Genomic DNA, 16,869 nt, shown 5'->3' with positions numbered 1-16,869 from the left:
CACTCCTACCTAGATGAACTATTCACCAACCTGCCCATGATTCCTGTTATACTCACAAACTGTCACAGATCATCAGCTGTGTGTTATATTACTAGATCCTACATGTTTCCTTCCGCTTGATGTTTGTATCTATGACAGAGGTTTGTTTATCTTGTTTCTCCTGCAAAAACTTTTCTCTCTATCTTCTCTGTTTCTCCGGCTGGTCTTCAGCAGATGGTTCCTCCATATGAGCTGATTCTGCTCAAGGTTTCTTCCTGTTAAAGGGAGTTTTTCCCTCAGGCTGCTCTGGAGGTTTCAGGTTGGTTTTTGTAAAGCGTCTTGACACAATTTGTATTGTTATTGGCGCTATATAAATAAAACTGAATTGAATTGAATTGAAATTGAACTTCAGCACTGGACAGCTCCTCTGAACCCCCTCTACTGCCAGGATCACACAAGGAGAGGTCACTTCAGCACTGGACAGCTCATTTTGACGTGACAGAGACATTTTTGTGGACGATCTGGAGTGGATACTAGATTGTCTCTAGTTCAGTATATTGAGCTTCCGAGCTAGACCCAGGGATCAGAAGCAATACTAAAACCTTGTCACCAGGTAAAAATATTCCACTTTTGGCACACCTGTCAAACCAACCAACCTACAGCCCCATCTCCTCCTGAGACGCCTGTGAGACCTGGATGTACATACAATACAGTGAATACAGTGTGAGAACAACAATGGCCTCTCCCTCATTAAGCATGTGGATCATATGGGCCTTGCTGTCTGTCTGCAGAGCACAGACAACATATCCTACTGGCACTTCATCAAGACCTTTGTTTCCTGCTTCGACAACAGCTTTCTCCACCTCAGTGTCACTGAGACCAAGGAGCTTTGCTTGAGAGACAGAAAGAGAGGGGAGATGGCACTAACCCCTCACTTACCATCATGCCAGTCAGCATGAAGGATCAGAAGGTGGAGCAGGTCACACACTTCAAATAACTGGGAACCATAATAAGGACCTTGCCCTCCTCAGGAAGCTGAGGAGTTTTGATGCCAAATCCACATGGTCTATGAATGACTGACTGAAAGCATCCTAACCTACCACATGGTGGCATAGTATGGGAACCTCACGGTGAAACAAAAGAACAATCTGGCACAAAGCGTCAATCAGGTCAGCAAGAACAAAATGAAAACTAGGACTCAACGAATGGAAATCATTAGGATGTTTAATTTGTTGTTTCCAAAGTTCTCTATCCAAGCAATAAATCAGACTAATCACACTTTATGAAAACCTCTCATATATGGATTAATTTATCTTTATATTTTTTAATAACGGAGGCTGACTGAAAAAGCGAAGTGGCATTTAAAACAAATAATTAAAAAATATGAATATAAATATTGAATATTACCCGTACAGCAGATCCTGAACAGTTTTCAGCTTTGTGGTCATTAATGTGTCTTTAGAGAACCACTGAGCAGGAAAAGAAACTACCACCTAGGTTCATCTGAACTACATCCTCTAATCACAGGTGAGTATCAGGTTGTTAACAGACGCTAGTTAAAATTTAAGGTGAGAAAACTCAATTATCTTTGTTTTATCTTTACCGTCATGAATAGACCATATCATATCACACATAAATATAAATTATTCTATTCCAGCATCCAGCATATACACACATCCACTGGAACTGAACAGAAGCTCCAACAGTGTCAGGATATGTGGTTTATTCTGCAGCATTTCAGTCAGAGTCTCTCTACACACAAGCTGCTGCTGCTTCAACCTCTGGATCATCAGGACACAGCTCATCCTCTCTCAGCTCACACACCGTCCTCTTCACAAACATCATCACCTCCATCTGTAGAGAAGAAAGAAGAGAGGAGATAAATGAGCTGTCATTCATCAGCTGTCAGTCAGTGATGCAGCTCATCCAGTAGAAAGAGCAGCAGGGACTTCAGTCCTGTTCAGAGCAGCACTGGAGCAAATATATACAAATGTGATGAGTGGACCTCAGCAGAGGTTCTGCTCTGTAGACAGAGCACATGGTTACTAAATGTAATGCTGCTTCTGTGATGTGCAGGCTTCAGTCAGACTGATCTCAGAGCTGTGATCAGTTGTTGATCAGATGTGATGAATGACCACCAGTGTCTCTATACATCTTGGAAGGCTGTCAGCTGTAATCCAGCTTTATTTCCTTAACACATCAACACAACAACAACAGTCGTCTTCACATCAACTCAAACACATGATCACAACAAGCTTCTGGCTCATCTGATTGGCTGACTGTTGTCTCTCTCTCTGTCTTTCTGTCCAATCCTGAAGCCTGTCTCCATTCTCCTCTCACAGCTTCACTGAGAAGCTGCAGGTTTACAGGAAACACTGGATCTTTGATACTAACTGTGTTTAGGACGATACTGATGAAAGCAGCATGGACTGACTGGAACCCTCTACTCTCACCAGAGTCTCCAGTTTATAGTCTGGACTCTTCACAAGATCAAGAAGCTGCTTCACTCCTGAATCCTTCAGGTTGTTGTTACTCAGGTCCAGATGTTTCAGATGGGAGGGGTTGGACTTCAGAGCTGAGACCAGAGAATCACAGCTGATCTCTGACAAACAGCAGTCACTCAATCTGAATAAAGAATAAAAGTTGTAGATTAAATCCTGAATAATTAAATGTGTTCAGGTTTTATATGTTCAGCTCAACATCACTGTGTTTAAGTCTTTAAACTTCATGGACTTTACAACCCGTTCTCATTCCCAAGGCTTAATATACTGACGATTTGTCACGACCTTAGACGTCTGATATTGACGCAAAAGGTACCCTTCCACGTCTGTATGAGATGCTCTGCAATCACATAGTGTTTTCCAGACTGATTCAGGGTCTGAAAGTGAACAGATATAACGTACTTGATGCTTTGTCAGATTTATTATTTTCTTTTCACACGTAAAACATATTTATAGATTCATTCACCACTCCCGTCAGTTTTGGACGCTCTGAACTCCAACCTATCAGACGCAACCAGTGTACCCACAGATTGATGGAAGAACCAAGAGACTTTCTTAAAAGAAGAAAAAGAGTAAGTAGAAACTGATTGATTGTAATGCAGGTATGTAAAAAATATATGACTACATTGAGAAAATGATAAATATTTTAGAAAGACAGATTAGCTTGATTCACTTCAATTTTTTTCTCCAGAAAAGCTTCAAATAAACAAAGGCGTCTGATTTTTGAAGCAGTTTAAGACCTTTAAAAATGGCTGCTGTGTCCTTCAGCATGCTTGCTAGATAGAGTATAGTAACGACTATACGTGACTACTGCAGCATTAGGTATTTAATCCTCCAATGATGGATTAAATCTATTAGAAACATTAAAGGAGTTGTATGTTGCTAAATAGTCAAATAGCCCCACCATTGTTATTATCAGTTTTGTTATGTCATGCGGATTGCTTTGTTATGTGTTTGTTTGTGTCACTGAGTTCTGTCAAAATGTCTTTCCTCTTTAGTTTGAAAAATTAGTGATTCAGAGGAATCTTGAGTTGGAGGAAGAGTTTCAGGGGCCAACGAACTTCTTCAGGATATGGAGGTAACATTATTATTTTTAAAAGATGTAGGGAAAACAGTTGTTACAGAGGGAACATTCTTGTCTAATTTATTGTGGGGGGTGAATGTATTATATATATATATATATATATATATATATATATATATATATATATATATATATCAAAGTATTCAGTCAGTATTCACGCTCACAACTTTTATTCACCAAAGATTTTCAGTAAGTAAATATTCAATCTCTTTTTTTCAGTGTCAACTGATCATCATCAAAGTCCAGGTGAAGGACCTAGTTGTGATGTTGTCAGTGTCGACCCAACAAAAGGTACTTTACCTACTTTGATATGTTGATTTTATTTTTTAAGTTGACGTTTGTAGTTGTTGTTATAGTTGAGTTAGGCAGAAGTGTGTAGGCTGTTGTGCAGTCATAAGCCATACCACCCACAGTATTTAGTTCACTTTGTGGCAGGGTTTCTTTATTTCTTTATATTTTCTGTTAGTGCTTCGTCAGACACTACTTTGATAGTGTGACTAATCTTTGGAATGAGCCACTTATGTACATGTCACTACATCATATGCTTTCCAAAACATACATTTGATTAATAATAAATGAGTCTTGATTGGAGTGTTTGCAGTCATTACTGGACCAACTATAGGAAGTTGTTTGTCATAGCATTTACATCAGGTATGTATAAAAATAACCATGAGAAGAACCACAACGTGGCATCCATCAAGGATGAAGCCGTGATCCTGGTTTGTACAGATTTCTATATGACATTAAACTGTTAAACTGGAAATATCTTAAGGTTCTGTGGTCAATCAAAGTGATCCTCATATATTTCTGTTTGCATAACAAAAATGCCAACCTCACTACAACAGTGTGAAATTAGCTCTGAAATTGTCCTAATTTATAAGTATCACTGTGTATAAGACAAAAATTGATATCTTGAATAAATTTGATCACTAAATATCCCCTAAAATATGTTTGACTGATTTCGTCCAGCTTGGCCCAGAAAGAGGTCTTTGGATATACATCTGAGAAAGCCATGGCTGAGAGCCAGATGAAAATGAAACTTTGTCGTAGGACAACAGTGATGACATTGTTTGAAAGGTCTTGACCTGGGGAGTAACATACGTCAGTATGAGAGTTGTGGGCGGGTCCTGCTCCTCAGGTGTGTCCTTTGAACCTTGTACCTGATACACATTTGAAGGCTTACTGTTCAACAACAAAACATGCTACAGACACAGGGTCAACGGTTTTGGAAAATTATTGATCTCTACTATAATACCTAAGGGCAAACTAATGGGTGGCGCTATTGACTAGTGTTGAAACCTTGAAGAAACCTGATTTCACCTTCTTACCAATGACAAAGCTGAAATCTGATCAAATTGTTGTGCTCCCCAGGCCCTAAAACCCAAGCAAAGTTTGCTAAGGTCACAGTCACAGTTTTACATAATAGAGAGAATACATCAGAACCACAAAATCTATGTTGTGTATTGTGACTTGGAAAAAAAATTTAGTTCCTGAATTCTTCTTCAGGGTTAGGATGCTGATATTAGGGTTCAGAAAACATATATCCACTCATTTTCAAACAGGAAGGTATATTCCCAACCTATATGTTGATATCATATGTAGAGATATGCTATTAACAATATTATTAGTGCTATTTTTGGAGTGTTTTTACTGTTTTTCCGTGGCAGCTTTATCCCGCCAAAAAAGGGTGTGTTCAATGACATAACGTTTTGAAATGGATCTTGAGAATATATAAGTTTATTTCTCAGAATGGAAGGAGAAATGATTCAAAGTGAGAGCCATAACATGAGGCTATTTTACTGTTGAATTATCAGTGATATTTTGATGTGTTTAAGTTGATAAATATTGACAATCTCATTAGAATAAATCTTTAAAATCTCTGCATCATATTTCGCCGCGAACGGGTTATTATTGTAGTGAATGGAGGACTGCGGCCTCTACTCTAAGCGTCTTTTACCGCTGCGAGGGGGTTTACATTGAAGTCAATTGAGAATCCAGAGCGTCTCATACAGACGTGGAAGGGTACCTTTTGCGTCAGTATCAGGCGTCTAGGGGCGTGGCAAATCCTCGGTATATTACGCCTTGGGAAAGAGAACGGGCAACCAACAACAGAGGCTTATGGGTAGTGTAGGCTTTTTTCGCTATCGAAACCATCCGAATAAAAGTTTATTTCTCAGAATCAAAGGAGGAAAAAAAAGTGATGGCCACAACATGAAGGTGCTTTACTGCTGAATTAGCAGTGATACTCAGATGTGTTTGTGTTGAGAAATGTTGACGATATCATTAAAAGAAATGCTTAAAATAGTGAGAAAAAAAGAATGGGCAGAGTGTCCTCCATTCTCCAATCAGATTAAGGATCTCAGCGTCATATTTCGCTGTGAACGGGTTATTGATGTAATAAATGGAGGACTGGAACCTCTGATCTAAGCGTCTCTTAACGCCAAGAGCGGGTTTACATTGAAGTCATTTGAGAACCCAGAGCTTCTCATACAGATGAGGAATGGTACCTTTCGCGTCGTTATCAGAGGTCTAGGGGCGTGGCAAATTGTCGGTGGGAGTGAGAACGGGTTGGGACTTTAGTGGGTTGGGACAGTGGATATTGTCTACAGTTTCTGCTACAAACACTCGTTTTGTATTATAGGACATTCACAGATTTATGGAGGAAAGTTCTGGATGAACATAAATTAGATTCAGTTGGTGATTAAACATATCAGATCTACAACAGTAACAGGCAGTGAACTCACTCCAGAGTCTCCAGTCTACAGTCTGGACTCTCCAGAAAACCACACAGCTGCTTCACTCCTGAATCCTTCAGACTGTTTCTACTCAGGTCCAGATGTTTCAGATGGGAGGGGTTGGACTTCAGAGCTGGTCCCAAGGAATCACAGCTGATCTCTGACAAACTGCAGCTCCTCAATCTGAATAAAGAATAAAAGATGTAGAATATGTAACGTGTAGATATAACACAATCTAATAGTACATGGGAAAAAGGATGACTGTCATGTATAGTTTTAACTTAGGCCAATCAGAAGATGTAAGTTCGCTCAAGGAGTAGAACACGGACAGCTGTTAAAAAAGAAATATATTCCTTTATTGGCAGAAGTGCATAGAATAGAAACCTTTTCAGTAGACTGAATTTCCTTTTCAGCATCAAAACTTTGTATCAACTTAAAATATAGCACTTGGTAATCCTTAATTAAACAGTAAAATAATGCACAGTAACACTGCTTAAAATGACAAAGAACGATAACGCAAAAAGAAAGAGAAAAAAAGTCAGGATCAAGTCAATTTCAAGGTTTGTACACGTTTAATGTGTGTGAAATTGTCCATCTACCCGGGTAGTGTGATTTTGTGTTGTCTCATCTGCATGAAGATGGTTTGAAGGTTCCATTTCCCGATGCAAAATGAAGCTCCTGCTGATGTCACAACCTTGACAATATGGCAGTCTAGGCTCTGGCTCAACATCTGAATCCAATCATATTCCAAACAAAAATCAAACGGAGTTTCACTCAATAAAACAAAATATCCATGCGGTGAGGTTCTGCAACCGAAACTCCCTTCCGGTGAATAAAGATAATCCAGAATCAATATCTCACCTGAAACATTGTTTTTACAACTCTTAAAATATACATACTCAACTTAGCAACTAGCCAGCAAGAAAGTCCGGGTTTCTGGGTAAAGTTTGCTTTTCTCCTTGCGTCTCAATGGTTTTCTCCGGTCATTCCGGTTTCCTCCCACCTCCAAAGACATGCTTGTTAGGCTGATGGTGACTCTAAATTGACTCTAGGTGTGCGTTTGAGTGTGAATGGTTGTTTGTCTCTGTGTTGCCAGCCTTGAGATAAGCCCTGAGATAAGCTGGAGACCTGCTCAGGGTGGACACTGCCCCTCGCCCGATGTCAGCTGGGATAGGCTCTTGCAACCCCTGTGACCCGAGTGAGGATTAAGCAATATGGAAGATGAGATGAGAACTTAGCAACTATTTCGCCATTGCATGTGTGTGTCTTTGTCCGCATTGGTGCATGTAATGAAACGGCAGCAATAAAGAACTAGGGCATCTGATCCTCGGATGAAATTGGCTTTTGGAACTTGGAACGTCACCTCACTGGCGGGGAAGGAGCCGGAGATTGTGGAAGAGGTGGAGCGTTATCAACTAGATATATTTGACTTCACCTTGACAGAAAAGTATCGGCTCTGGAACTCAAATCCTTGAGAGGGGTTGGACTCTCTTCTTTGCTGGAGTTGCTCCAGGTGAGAGGCGGAGGGCCGGGCTGGGCTTTTTGCTTGCCCCAAGACTCTCTGTCTGTATGTTGGGGTTCTCCCGGATTGACAAAAGAGTTGTTTCCCTGCGCCTTCGGGTCGGGGTGCTTATGCACCCAACAGCAGTTCTGTATCTGTGAAGGTTCTCAGTCATCCAGGTCATGGTAATCCAAAAAAGCGTTGAATAAGGTCAGCTGGACTTGTAGAATTTCTTGAAGACGTTTCACCACTCATCCGAGTAGCTTCCTCAGTTCTTATAAACTAGTGGGAAATTGAGGTTTAAATAGGAATAAACTCTGTGGGTAACACCCACCAGAAACTTGTTTGACCAGAAACTGGGGTCACTAATTACCATAATGGCTGATACTTACCTGTCCTTGAATGGGGGGAACTGTGTGCCTAGGCTAACTTATCCTATGAATAGAGCTCTAACGAGGCTATTGTCCATGGGAACCTGGAGGCTCAATGTGTGAATGTTGTTGAAACTTCTTGGGGACAGAAGTCAAAACTGAATTATAAATAGTTGGTAAATTGGAGCAGTTCTGTATGTTCTGGACACTCGGGTGAAGAGAGGAGCTGATCACCACCTGGTGGTGAGTTCGATCAGATGGCAGGGGAAGACGCAGACCTGGTAGGCCCAAACGAATAGTGAGGGTCTGCTGGGAATGCCTGGCAGAAGAACCTGTCAAGGTGGTTTGGTGGGGGAGGAGTTTGGTGAGGCTATGGAAGAAGACTATCGATCGGCTCCAAAGAGGTTCTGGCAAACCGTCCGGTGTCTCAGGGGTGGAAGATGGCACCAAAAACGGTGTGGGCAGGGAGCTGCCGACGTTACCTGGGACTATTGTCCGGTGGCGGAAAGAACATGCTGAGGAGCTCCTCAATCTCACCTACATGTATTCCTTGGGGGAAACAGAGCTGGAGGGCCCGTGGTTGAGCTGTCTAATCTCTGAGGTAGAAGTCGCTGAGGTGGTGAAGCAACTACTTGGTGGTGGAGCCCCAGGAGAGGATGAGATCCGCCCATGGTATCTCAAGGCTCTGGCTGTTGTAGGGCTGTGTGTGGCAGACCGTGGTGGTGGTTCCCATGTTTAAGAAAGGGGACCAGTGGGTGTGTTCCAACTATAGGGGGATCACACTCCTCAGCCTCTCTGGGAAAGTCTACGGCAGGGTTCTTGGGGTTATTGGGTGGATGGCCCCTTGCTAAGGACCATTCAGTCCCTGTATCAAAGGAGCACCAGGTGACGTCAGCAGAGTTCAACCCTCCCAAGGACTCCGCCAGGGCTGCCTTTTGTCACTGGTTCTATTCATAACTTTTATGGACAGAATTTCTAGGTGCAGCTGGGTGGTGGAGGGTGTGGAATTCAGTGATCAGAGGATCTTGTCCTGCCTTTTTTGCGGATGATTAGGTCTTCTTAGCTTCGTCGAACTTCAACCTCCAGTGGCAGGAATGAAGATCAGTACCTCCAAGTCTGAGGTCATGGTTCTCAGTCAGAAAAGGGTGGATTGCTCACTCCGGGTCGGGGAGGAAGTCCTGCCTCAAATGGAGGAGTTCAAGTACCTTAGGATTTTGTTCATGAGTGAGGGTAGAATGGAGCGGGAGATTGACAGATGGATCGGAGCGGTGTCTGCAGTGTTGTGGCCGCTTAACCTGTCCATCGTGGTGAAGAGAGAGCTAAGCAGAAAGGCAAAGCTCTCAATTTACCAGTCGATCTATGTTCCAACCCTCACCCTCGATAGTCATCAACTTTGGGTGATGACTGAAAGAACAAGATTGCAGATACAAGTAGCTGAAACGAGTTTCCTCCATGGGTGGCTGGGCTCAGCCTTAGAGATAGGGTAAGGAGCTCAGACACTCGGGAGGAGCTCAGAGTAGAACCACTGCTCCTCCACATCGAGACGAGCCAGTTGAAGTAGTTCGGGCATCTAGTGAGGACGCCCCCCGGACGCCTCCCTTTAGAGGTGTTTCAGGCATGTCCCACTGGTAGGAGAGCTGGTGGAAGTGGCCGGGGAGAGGGCCGTCTGGACCTCCCTCCTGAAACTGCTGCCCCCGCGATCCAGACCCGGATAAGCAGACGAAGACGAGGCGAGACGAGACGAGACGAGACGAGACGAGACGGACATTTACAGACAGTGAACTGACCTCAGAGTCTCCAGTCTACAGTGTGGACTCTCCAGAAAACCACACAGCTGCTTCACTCCTGAATCCTCCAGGTTGTTGTCAGTCAGTTCCAGATGTTTCAGATGGGAGGGGTTGGACTTCAGAGCTGGTCCCAGAGAATCACGGCTGATCTCTGACAAACTGCAGTTAATCAACCTGAATAAAGAATAAAAGATGCAGATTAAATGTACTCAGACGTGTTTGAGTGACTCTGTCCTTGTGTGTGTGTGGATCTTCATCACGTCTTCTACAGACATCATCACTTACTGACTAAACCCAGTAACATGTAACACCAGTTGTAGCATCCATTCACTACTTCTCTGTGTATTTTAGAACAGATATTAAAGTTTCAATGGTGACTTTCAGTCTGGTGTAATGTTGGTCCCTGGTTGTATCTCTGACATGTGAACCCTCCTCCAGTAGAGCTGTGTTACTAATTCCTGGGTGGAGGCTAAAAACCAGAGGAGACTGAACCTTTGTAGTCAGAGACCCTCGACTCTGGAAATGAGCTCAACCTTTTGTCTGCAGTCATTCCAACATAGTCCTGTCTCTTCTCCAGGTTCTGTTTGAAATCCTCACACTGAGCCTGAATCCTGCTTTGTTGGGATGTTTGGGCCTGTGTTAGGCTGCTGTTTGAGACTCTGCTTTAACATACACCTCACGAAATCAGCTGTGTGGGTTGTCTCTGTAGCAGCCATGTCAGCTTCTGATCCACCAACATCATCACAGCTCCTAACTTCACCTTCATCCAGTTTTCCATTCTCATCTTTCTCTTCCTTCTCTGACCTGTCTCTCTCTCAGACTCTCTGCAGCCTGTTTTTATCTGCTATCATCAGATCTTCAACAGCCTCATTCACATCCTCACACCCTCTACAGCTTCAACAGTACTGACTTCATCTTCACTGACTGATGGAGCACAACATGAACCTGTGGAGGCTCACATCATCTCCCTGTCAGGACTCCACTTCTGTCACCTTTAAATGAACCCTGCTCAAGTCTTTCACTTCCATTTGGAGCCAAATATTTGAAAAAACTATTGTTCAGACATTTGAAAACACACAAATATTTGAGAAAAAGAAACTTCTTTACATTTGTGGGAAATACTTATATTTATCAACGAAACAACATTTGACACATCAGTCAATGGTTTGAATTGAATAAATAAAGAAAACCTACAACATCTCCAGTCAGTGAACTGACCTCAGAGTCTCCAGTTTACAGTTTGGACTCTCCAGTCCAGCAGACAGATGCTTCACTCTTGAATCCTTCAGTTCCAGTTCTGTCAGATAGGAAGGGTTGGACTTCAGAGCTGGGGCCACAACATCACAGTGAGTCTCTGAGAGTCCACAATGAGTAAGTCTGGGATTAGAAAACATATAAAATCTGTTGTAAAATCAGATAATTAACATTCTAGATCCAGATTGAATGAGTATGAAACATAGTGAGGTGATCATCTGATGAACATCTGTCTCAGTCACTCTCTTCAGTCTCTCTCATTGCTGCAGAATTTTAATGACAACCTCTGTTCTGGTTTCATCTTGTAGATGAAGGAGGTAAATAGAGTTACCTTTAGGCTCCATACTGTCCACAGTCTGTCAGTGTGATTTGATCCACACAGTCAGAATGAAGACATCTGGCTGATGAAAACATTTCTTCAGTTTGACTCCAGAACATTTAGAATGAGTTGAAGTCAGTGAACAGTTCCAATTGGAGAGATGATCTCTCTTTACTACCTACTACTCTACTCTGCAGAAATGAAACTACACACTTGCCAAGAAGGAATTCACTTTCTTTTAACAAACACAGTGTGTTAACTGAACCCAGAATGTGTGTTGTGTTTTTGTATGACAAACTTACAGCCTGAAAGAAATCAAAAAGAAATTAGTCTCCACTGACTGATTCTGTTAATGATCAGGACTCACCGAGCCTTTCTGCAGTTCCTCACAGCTGGGATCAGTCTTCGTCGTCCCTCATTTGATGTGTTGTACTTCGTCAGGTCAAACTCATCCAGAACCTCCTCTGACATCTGCATCATGTAGGCCAGAGCTGAGCAGTGGATCTCAGAGAGTTCCTTCTCTGATCTGTTCTCTGACTTCAGGAACTCTTGGATCTCCTGATGAACTGAGAGGTCGTTCATCTCCATCAGACAGTGGAAAATGTTGATGCTTCTGTCAGGAGAGATTTCATCAGTGTTCATCTCCTTCAGCTTGTTGATGATTCTCTGAATGATTTCTGGACTGTTCTCTGTCTGTCCCAGCAGACCCCCTAAGAGCCTCTGGTTGGACTCCAGAGAGAGGCCATGAAGGAAGCGAACAAACAGGTCCAGGTGACCATTTTTACTGAGCAGTGATTTCTTCATGGTTCCATACAGGAAGCCATCCAGAGACTTAGCAGAGACCTGGTGGTCTGTCCCCAGAAAGTCCATAAGAACCTCTGTCTTCTTGCTGGTGTAACAGTGGAACATGTAGACTGCAGACAGAAACTCCTGAACGCTCAGATGAACAAAGCAATAGACTGATTTCTGGAAGATCACACTCTCTCTTTTGAAGATCTCTGTACAAACTCCTGAGTACACTGAGGCCTCTGTCACATCCAGACCACAGCGCTCCAGGTCTTCTTGGTAGAACATGATGTTTCCTTCCTCCAGATGTTCAAACGCCAGCCTCCCCAGCTTCAGAAGAACTTCCCTGTCAGCCTCCATCAGCTCCTGTGGACTCGTCTCATGTCCGTCATGGTACTTGTTCTTCTTCCTTTTTGTCTGAACCATCACAAAGTGTGAGTACATGTCAGTCAGGGTCTTGGGCAGTTCTCCTCTCTGCTCTGTAGTCAACATGTGCTCCAGAACTGTAGCAGTGATCCAGCAGAAGACTGGGACTCCACACAGGATGTGGAGGCTCCTGGAGGTCTTGATGTGGGAGATGATTCTGCTGGACAGCTCTTCATCACTGAATCTCCTCCTGAAGTACTCCTCCTTCTGGGCGTCAGTGAAGCCTCGTACTTCTGTTACCCTGTCAACACATGTAGGAGGGATCTGATTGGCTGCTGCAGGTCTGGAAGTGATCCAGACCAGAGCCGAGGGAAGCAGGTTCCCCTTGATGAGGTTTGTCAGCAGCACGTTGACTGATGCCTTTTGTGTGACATCAGACACAACCTCACTGTTGTTGAAGTCCAATGAAAGTCTGCTTTCATCCAGGCCGTCAAAGATGAACAAAAGTTTCCAGGCAGCCAGCTGCTCTGCTGTGACCTTCTGTAATGTTGGATGGAAAACATGGAGCAGCCTGAGAAGACTGTACTGCTCATCTTTGATCAAGTTCAGCTCCCTGAACGAAAGCACAATCACCACACTGACATCTTGGTTTTCCAAACTCTCTGCCCAGTCCAGAGTGAACTTCTGCACTGAGAAGGTTTTTCCAACACCAGCGACGCCATAGGTCAGAGCCACTCTGATGTGTCTCTGTTGTTCAGGTAAGGCTTTAAAGATGTCGTGGCACCTGATTGGAGTGTCATGGAGAGCCTTCATCTTGGAAACTTTCTCAAGCTGCTTCACCTCATGTTGTTTATTAACCTCTTCACTCTGCCCCTCTGTGATGTAGAGCTCAGTGTAGATCCTGTTGAGGAGGGTTCCTCTTCCTGTTACATCAGTTCCTTCAGTCACATGTTCACATCTCCGCCTCAGACTGATCTTATGTTCATCTAAAACCTCCTGAAGAACAACAACTGATGGAAAGAAGAACAATTGTGAGACAGAAAGAAAACTATTCCTGTTTGAATTCTCAGAAAACTGACTTTTAAATGTGTTGTAAAGAGTTAGTGATGGAAACATTTGCAATGCATCAGTTTTTTTTTTTTTTTTTTTTTAATTCAATATGCAGGATAAGATGTGTGTAGGTTGTGTGTCTTGTTGTGTCTCAGGCTGCTGTCTGGCTGTTAGTCAGTCTGACTCTCTGTAATACACAGCATTCACTCATCTCTGTCCTGCTGTTATTACTCTGGAGCAGAAACAAAGCAGCGACATTTCACTAGGGAGTTCATTGAGAATGATAGTTATAATGATCTTAAATCCCTATGCTGTAGAACACAACAATGAGTCTGGATGAAATCAACAGGTTTCCAGAAAAGAGTCCATCAGCAGACAGATGTCCAGTCTTACTTTGTCCAGTGCTGCTCTGACTGGCTGTCTGCAGTCCAGGTCTTGTTGTGGATCTTTGTCCACACTGGGGACAGGAGGAGTGTCCTGATGAAGCAGACTGGTCCCAGTACGAGGTGATACACTGTCTGCAGAACCAGTGTCCACAGCTTTTAGAGACTGGATCCTGACACAAAGCACAGCAGGACAGCTGCTCCTCCACAGAAACAGGACTCCTCTTCCGCTCTCTGTCAACACATTTCTTCATCATTAAAATCATTTACAGATGAAAATCTTCACAAACTTCAACATTAGGACAAATATAGCTGAATATTGATGAGTGGACATTCAGAAATGGAGGTTCTCAGGTGTTTTACTACAGAAATACCATCAGTACTTCCTGGTTCTAAACCCAGACTAGGATCTTACCTACCTGCACTAAAACATCTGCATCATTTACTGTAAATCATCATCTTCCATCAGGTCAGTTTACTGTAGAAACAATCTCTTACTTTGTGTCTGAGGGTCCAGGTTCTTCACTGAAGTCTGGAGGTTGTCTTCTGGACCCGTCACTCTTCATAGACAGACATCCGGATACTGTAGACGCTGGTCTACAGAGTCTACAGTGGTCTACAGATCTACAGAGGTACTGACCTCTACAAAAACAAAAATATTTTATTCTCATCAGTCACTGATAAACTCTGAGATAAAAGTAATTTCAGTAGAAGTAAACACACAAACTCCAGCTACTGCAGATAATGAGATGGTTTCATGTTTGCAACAGTCTCTGAGATTAGATTCCAGCTTTTCTAGGAGACTGACAGCTGTCAGAGAAGCTGGGAGGAAGACAGGTCTCAATATTTCTATTTGAGCCATGAAATCAATCAAATATAACAGCAAATATATTTTAGTTAAAATGAATCAACCCTCAGGGACAGAAAATATACTGGAACTGACAGAATTGATTTAAAATTAGTCATAAATGAGTTAGTAGCTTCTCTTACTTTGTGCCTGAGGGTCCAGGTTCTTCACTGAAGACTGGAGGTTCACCTTTGGACTCGTCACTCTTCATAGACAGACATCTGGATACTGTAGACTCTGCTCCATCCTCCTCTTCCTCCATCTTCAGAACTTCAGTCATTCTGAGGTAAACCAGTAACACTCAGTGAGTTTACATCAACTTCAGTTACAGTCAGTCTTCTCCAGTCACTTTATTTCTGGTCATAATATGTCATGCACAACATTGTCTAGATGGTTCAAAAATAAAAAATTGAAACCACATAAAACTAAAACATACTAGTACTGCTGTCAACTAAATTTTTGCTATCTTATGTAAAAGATTTTTTTTTTTTTGTCAAAAGACAATATATCATACAATCACAATGGCATTTAAGGGGTTAAAATCCTGAAAACTATTGAATTTGTGGTAGTTTTGAGCAGGTTCAAAGTTGTTGATTTATGAAACATAAATAGAAAAACAATATTGATCTGTGAGGATTTATGGCTGTACATGTACAGTTTTTCCACAATGGGGTCCAGCATGTGCAAAATGCTTCACTAGAGTATAAATGACATGTAAGATTACAAGACACTGAATTTCAAAAATTTGACTGAAGAGAAAAGTTCCTGCAGAAATATAGGCCTCAGGGAACACATAGGGGTAAATCATCCTAATGAAATGCACAACCTTGCATTAAAGAAATGCCTAAAAGCATGAAGATAATTCATATAAATAGGGCTCTAATGTATTCCTTTAATGGAAGGTACCTGTGACCTCTGACCTAATTAATCTAAATATTAGACCAATAGAAGTAGATGATTGGCCTTGAACAAACCAGACTGTTCAGAGACTCTGACCAAGAACAGGAAGTAAAACGCACCCTACACAGTTTAACGAAAGCAGAAGAACTCTACGTGGTCAGTCGCAAGTTTGTGTGAATGTAGAGTGTTGAGTTCTGTCTGTTCTTCCCTCTACAGTCCACATGGAGAAGAAGTAAAGAGGAACAAGACTGTCAACACTCACCCTGCTTCAGTTTTCCTCCTTCCTCTGTACTATACTCTCAAAATGGAGTCTGAACAAACGGAGTGAACACTTTCACTTTCACTTACACTGCTCCTCCCCTCTCCATTTACAGTAAACAATGTGTGTGTGTGTGTGTGTTGCTCACCGCCTGATGTCTTTGTCTCTGCTGGCGTGAACAGGACAATTTCTCTTTGGCTCATGTTGTCAATTTAGACAAATTACTAAATGATAATGATTCATACTAAAATCATCATCTCCCAGCAGGTCAGTTTACAGTAGAAACAGCCTCTTACTTTATGTCTGAGGGTCCAGGTTCTTCACTGAAGACTGGAGGTTTGTCTCTGGACCAGTCACCCTTGCCCTTAAAGCATTTTCTTTCAGATGAATATAATCAAGATGAACATTATTTTTTGGGTTATTGGATAATTTTGTTTTAACATGTCACCTGGTTGTAAATGGTAAATGGTGCCAGTTGCACTGGGAGAAAATGGGGGTTCAGTGTCTTGCTCAAGGACAAGAAATGTTGTATTATTTGCAAGTGTGACAGTAAATTCTGGAACTTACAGTGTTTTGGCTCATTGGCAGTGGTTTTACTTGTGTTTCCATACACCCTCCCCGAAAAGAACACTATAGTGTATGTGCTGGATGCTGGAATACATTCATGAGAACAACTGAGATAAATCTGGATCTCTTCCTGTTTTAAAAAATGAAGGCTAAAAATCCTGATGTGTCTGAACTTCTCTT

At 42.3% G+C, this 16,869-nt stretch overlaps 1 protein-coding gene across 1 annotated transcript; it reads right to left on the bottom strand.

The window, feature by feature from the left end:
• Positions 1 to 1,185: 1,185 nt before the first annotated feature.
• LOC125018043 (protein NLRC3-like) lies at positions 1,186 to 16,119 on the bottom strand. Its single transcript, XM_047601682.1, has 10 exons — positions 15,983 to 16,119; positions 15,107 to 15,244; positions 14,615 to 14,758; positions 14,127 to 14,350; positions 11,899 to 13,693; positions 11,177 to 11,335; positions 9,959 to 10,132; positions 6,309 to 6,482; positions 2,433 to 2,604; positions 1,186 to 1,833 (listed from the first exon to the last, which is right to left on the bottom strand). The coding sequence occupies exons 2-10, from the start codon at positions 15,241 to 15,243 to the stop codon at positions 1,732 to 1,734; spliced, it is 3,081 nt and encodes a 1,026-aa protein (XP_047457638.1). The 5' UTR covers position 15,244; positions 15,983 to 16,119; the 3' UTR covers positions 1,186 to 1,731.
• Between the last annotated feature and the right edge of the window lie 750 nt (positions 16,120 to 16,869).

This window comes from Mugil cephalus, chromosome 12 (genome assembly GCF_022458985.1).
Source record: "Mugil cephalus isolate CIBA_MC_2020 chromosome 12, CIBA_Mcephalus_1.1, whole genome shotgun sequence".
NCBI lineage: Eukaryota > Metazoa > Chordata > Actinopteri > Mugiliformes > Mugilidae > Mugil > Mugil cephalus.
This window is presented reverse-complemented; position numbering and strand designations above follow the sequence as displayed.